The 6,000-nt window shown below is 40.7% G+C and overlaps 1 protein-coding gene across 2 annotated transcripts in view; it reads left to right on the top strand.

Annotated features, from left to right (window-relative positions):
• Nucleotides 1-497: 497 nt before the first annotated feature.
• LOC144497331 (SERPINE1 mRNA-binding protein 1-like) overlaps nucleotides 498-6,000 on the top strand; it is a 41,755-nt gene continuing 36,252 nt past the window's right edge. The window contains exon 1 of one of the 2 annotated variants that reach the window (XM_078218442.1): nucleotides 498-946. In XM_078218442.1, coding sequence (XP_078074568.1) covers nucleotides 694-946 — 253 coding nt within the window. In that variant the 5' untranslated portion in view covers nucleotides 498-693. The remainder of the gene's footprint in view (nucleotides 947-6,000) is intronic. The other variant, XM_078218443.1, reaches the window with a different exon arrangement.

The following is a 6,000-nucleotide window of genomic DNA, read 5'->3' as shown; positions in this document are numbered from 1 at the left end:
ACCCCCCAGCACCTTAAACCTGTGTCCTCTGTGTCCTTTCTAACAGCACTATGGATGTACCTACACCACATGGACTGCAGTGGTTCAAGAAGACAGCTCACCCACCACCTTCCCAAGGGCAATTAGGGATGAACAAAAATGTTGGCATAGACAGGGTTGCCCATATCCCATGAATGAATAAAAGAAGCATTCACTAAAAACAGAAAATGCTGCAAATACTCATTATTTTCATCAAATTCTGATGAAAGGTCATTGACCTGAGACGTGTCTCTTTGTTTCCATTAATGGATCCTGACCTACTGACCATTAATTGCATTTATTTCAGATTGCTAGCATGCACAATTTTTAAAAATTAATATTTAGGTTACAAACGCAGCAAACTGCCTGGGTCCACCTGTTTTGCACTAGGCTTCATTGGCACCCTGTCTCACTATGGGTTTGCGACAAGGGAAGGCAGCAGGCAGTGTACGCTGGGAATTGTGGTCTTGCCCATACAGGCGTAGGGGAGGCGGGCAGAGGAAGATACTACAACTCCCAGTAGGCAACGCGGGAGCCCAGCCTGTCCCGGATGGCGCGATCCATCATGCAGCGCGAGCAAGAAGACCGTCTCTAACCGGCCATTTTGAGGCTAATCGGAGCGGTTTCTGTAGCCTTGTAGCATCCGAGGAGAATCCACACTTAAGGGGGCCCATCATGCCCGGGAACTTACAGGAAGGCTTCGGCTGCGTCGTGACCAATCGGTTCGACCAACTATTTGACGATGAGTCCGATCCGTTCGAGATTTTAAAGGAGGCTGAAATCAAGAAAGACAAGAAGGAGAAAGACAACAAGACGGCTGCGTCCAAACAGCAGCCCAAGAAAGAATCTCAGAAGGACAGAAAGGTGCCCGTAACGTCCAGCGACATTAAACCCGAGTCCCAGGCTCCTGTGACCTTGAGAAAAGAAGGTATTGGAATCTCTGCCTAACTGCTTCTTGTTACATGCATTAATCGAAGGGGGGGGGGGTGGGGTGATGGGGAAACGTGTTGCGGTTGTTTTAATTTTGTAACCAAATGTCAGCCCACAGCGTGTTCAGGAATCGTGAAGGACTGATCGTTTCCTGCAAGATTGCCGAGCATTATTCCTGCACCCCCAGTGAGGCTTCCTTCCTGCGGGCTGTGGGCCTTTGGCTGAGAGTGGGGAGGGGGGGAATTGTCCCTGCAAATCCGCGTGTTTCAGCTTCACTCTCTCACTGTTCTTCTAAATACACAGTAGCGAGGCAGGTTTGTTTTAATATCCACACTCCCTTCACGCTTTGCAATATTTTGCGGGGCGAGTTTTTAAGAATGTAACTTGTTTAAAACAATTTAATGCCGTGTTTTCAGTTTCCGTCGTCACTCATGGCAGAGCAACAGGCTTGGAAGGTGGTATGAAGGAGTGATCACTGGATGATGCCTCTTCACGCCTCTTTACTGGCAAACGTTAAGCTGACCTTTTTATTTACCATCTACTAAACTTACTTGTCTTAAATCAGTCTTTCAAATGAGTAATTTAATTATGGGCGATACAGGTGAAGTCTGCATGGCTATAATTTGTCGATGCAACCTACTTTGCACGCTGGTTGGCAAACCAGGAATAAAAAAACACGTGCGGTGTGGAGGTTTGATCAGTTCGATTTGGGCAGAATGAGCATTTGGGTGTTTGCCCTGAATCTTGCACATGTTGACGTGCTGTTGTTTGATTCGAAATATTATAAAACTTTCCTTCTCACCCTCGACTTCAGTGTAATGGCCTCCATCTTGTGTCTCAGCGACCATGTTTTACTCAAGCTTCTAGTGTGCTTTATATTGATGTTTGCAGTGTTCTTCAGTGGAACTTTGAAGTTTCAACTTTCTATGTCAGAATGTGCCTCCCTTCAATCTTGAGCTGTCCCATAATTCAAATTTTTAAAATTATACTTTAATGTTTAGAAACATGACACATTAAGCATATGTAATCTGTCACCCAGTATGATGTACAATGTAGTGTCAATACTAATTTTGTATTGTTTATTACATTGTAGAGATCTCAATTTTAATGCATGTTGTATGTAATTATGGCTAAGCACACGTTGTGATTATTGATAGATTATATTCTCGTTAGGACGTTTTAGGTCTTTGAACAGAACAGATGCAGAGGATCATGAAGCCGGAGTTGCATGGTTTTATGGATAAATTGGTCTTCCTGCATTTTGAATAATGATCAGAAAACCTATTTTAAATTTTCTAAGAGGATCACTTGTCTTGAATTGTAAAAGATTACAACTATCTATACAGAAATAGTGTGTTCTTATGAAAGGTGTTTGCAGAGGAACAGAAACAATGCAAGCCAGTTGTAAGAGACCTGATGAACTTTCACTTTTCACTTGTGATACCTCCTTTCTAGAGTCAAGGATCTTGATTTGATAACTGAGAGGAACTATTTGTACCTTGGGGTTTACTTCAAATTATTTTCTACTTGCTATATTTTTTGCTATGTATGCACTAGCTTTTCAGGCTTTATTTCTTGTTTGGACTTTTATTGCTCAAATGTGTATTTCAGAAATTATTTCTGGCAGTGTAAAGAATTCAGCATCAAATGTGTAAGGCTATTCGCTGTGTAGTTTGTACAAATACACAAATTTTGTGCAAAATTTTTTTTAAAACCATTTTATTTGTTTGGTTTGGGTCTCTGTACATCTATTGTGACACTTGGTGCTTTCAAGAGGCAAGACTTGAGGAAATGATAGTGAATACCTTGTAAATTACATCTGGTGTTGCAGTTGGCCCTTAAGGACCAGGTACTTGCTGGTTTGTTCCATTTGGGCATATAGGTTTTGAAAAGGTGGTACTTTGCAATGTCACCACTCAGATGTGAAATTTTATATTTATGCGAATTAATTACAAATTTAAATGTGGCCTCAGTTCCAGACTCCATATCTTTGATCAAAGATGGTATGGGACATCTGCAGATAGACAGCAAGTGGATCCTGGAGTTCATTGAGCTTCATTTCAGTTTGTTATATGTACAAAGAACAGTACAGCACAGGAACAGGCCCTTTGGCCCTCCAAGCCTGCGGCGATCATGTTGCCTTTCTAAACTAAAACTGTATGCACTTACGGAGTCCGAAAGTACCTGGGGCTCTTCTAAGAGCTTGACGTTTTTTGAATATGTTTAACATTCTTGGGTTGACCTTGAATGCTTTCCAACCATTAAATTGTCTCTGAAATATAGTAACTATTCTGTAGGTAGATGTGCACAAGAAGATCCCAATTTAGCAATGAGATAAATTGCAGTTAAACTGTTTTGATGGTAGTGGTTATGGAATAAATTCTGTCTTTTGACTTGGGCAAGACTGAATCAAATTGCTATGGCTTCATTTTGAAGTTATTGCTGCTAAAGTTGGAAGGTTATACATGTCAATAATTTGGAAGTCTTTGTAGGTAGGGATGATGTAAAACCCTGATAACTGAAAATAGTTGTCATATGGGTTCGTATTATCTGCCCAATATCAATTCCTGCAATTTTGCTTCAGTCTCTGAATTCCTGTGACTGCATTTAGAATGATAAATTTGTTCTAAGCCTGAAAGCCGCTAGTTCAGCTTTAGGGCACTAGGCATCTCTTAAATTTTACCATGCTCACTTGTATGCATTGCCTCCCTACAACTCAACAATTGCACTGTAGCTAGCAATAGAGACACAGACCTGCATTTTATAACTCAGCAAGTTTAAAATATGGGTCAACAAGTACCTACAAATATCAATATGAGGTGGTGTAACATAATACACACGGCGATTCTTGAGTAGATAGAGGTAGATAGATTTCTGATCAATAAGGAAATTAAGGGTTATGGGGAGCGGGCGGGTAAGTGAAACTAAACCACAATCAGATCAGCCATGATCTTATTGAATGGCAGGGCAGGCTCGAGGGGCTAGATGGCCTACTCCTGCTCCTATTTCTTATGTTCTTATGTTGAGTGGAGACTGGAAAATAAGTTTTCCTGAAAACCACATGCTCATGGACTTCAATTTTACAAAAAATTAAGCATTTTTTATTCGGGAGCAAGTTTCTGAAGTGAGCTGCAACTGACAATGCTCATACTTTGGTGCTTGGCTTTATTTTATACTGCAACTTTGCCACTGACTTTAGAAATGGCAGATTACACCTGCACATGACCAATCGACTTTGTTGGTTCCCATCATCAAACAGTGACACACAGTGGATTAGACTTTATACTGCACCAGTGTTCTTATCTGAGGGATCAGAGAATAGTCTAGTCATTGGTGGGGTGTACCCCATTAGACAAAAGGGTTACAGTGTAGTTATTGGTATCCGCAATTTGTGGCGGTTTTGGGAAACTATTTTTCAATATTCTTAATGTCAGTTTAACTACTTGAGATGCACACTCTTGTGACACAACATTTAAATGTTATCAAAGGTGATTGCAGAAAATAAAAGCTCATGTAGGGAGTATTGTAGAAGTATGGACAGAAGATTGGGTCGCAGAAAACTGCATAAATAGGTATTTTTTCTGATTGACAGGATGAGACGAGTGGAATCCCACAGGAGTCTCTGCTGGGGCCTCCACTTTTTACAATTCATATCAATGGCTTAGATCGGGGGATGAATGCATGGCGCAAAGATGGGTAGGAAAGTATGTTCTGAAGGAGGTTGCAGCCTAGTATAGTTAGGTTGAATGTGGGCAAAATTCTGGCCAATGGAGTAAAATGTGAAGTTGTTCACTTTGGCAGGAAGAATAAAAAAACAGTGTTACTTAAATGGAGAACGGCTGCAGAATTCTGAGTTGCAGAAGGATCTCGGTGTTCTAGTGCATGAATGTCAAAGTTAGTTTGCAGGTACAACAAGTAATTAGAGGGCTAATGGAATGCTGTCATTTATTTTGAGAGGAATTGAACATCAAAGTAAGGATATTGTGCTTCACTTACACAGGGCAAAACATTCTTGAATATTGTGTGTAGTTTTGGTCTCCAGATGTAAGTATGTTGGAGGTGGTTTAGAGGAGGTCTCCTGATTGATACCTGAAATGGGTGGGTTGACTTATGAAAGATTAGACAGACTGGACTTGTCTCACAGAAGCGTGAAAGTGACTTGATTGAAACATACAAGATCCTGCATGGTTTTGCCAAGGTGGATGTGGAAAGGAGATTTCCTCTTGTGGATGTGTCCAGAATTCTGGGCTACCCTTTTAAGATGTGGAGATGCCGGCGTTGGACAGGAATGAGGAGAAATTTTTCCTGAGGTCTTTGCAACTCTGTCACAGAAGGCGGGTCACTGAATATTTTAAGGCGGAGGTAGGATAGATTCTTGTTAGGCAAGAAAACTAAGGTTACCGGGTAAGATGGGAATGTAGAACTTGTAGCATGAACAGATCAGCCATTATCTTGTTAAATAGTGGTGGAACTTGAGGGGCCAAACGGCCTATGTTCATATACAATGTTTTGCAAAATTTGTAATTTTGTTTTGTTATGCAAGTTTCACCATTTGGGAAGTTCACATTCATTTACTTAAAAGTAAAATTCTGTTTTTGTGCAAGGTAAAGTGATTACTTCTGAATCCCTTGAATGTTTATCCTGTATGGGCTAGAATTGAAGTTTATCTAAATATTAATTGTCAGAATGGATATGAATTTGGTTTTGCATCTGAACTGTTTATTCCTCACTCTTGACGGGCTTTATTTGTGCCTTGCTTGTGGCAGCATCCCTTCCTAGTTAGCCGATTTAATTGTGTTTAAGTCCTATAGAAGAACCAAAGCACAAGGCCAGTGCTTAAGTGTATTACTGAATGTTTTTGGTGCTATCCGTTTCAGACTGTACAAATCCAGTTGGGTCATTTAGCTATTTGTTAAACCATGCTGTGAGCATATTTCATATTTGTTGTCATGTCTACTTGCACAACAGTTGCCACACCTTAAAGGGTAACTCTGAAGGCCTTGGGGGCATCTGAGGATTTGAAAGGCTCAATATAAAGGCAAGTTAATTCCT

This window comes from Mustelus asterias, chromosome 8 (genome assembly GCF_964213995.1).
Source record: "Mustelus asterias chromosome 8, sMusAst1.hap1.1, whole genome shotgun sequence".
NCBI lineage: Eukaryota > Metazoa > Chordata > Chondrichthyes > Carcharhiniformes > Triakidae > Mustelus > Mustelus asterias.
The sequence above is the reverse complement of the archived record's forward strand: the minus strand, read 5'-3'. Positions and strand labels throughout refer to the sequence as shown.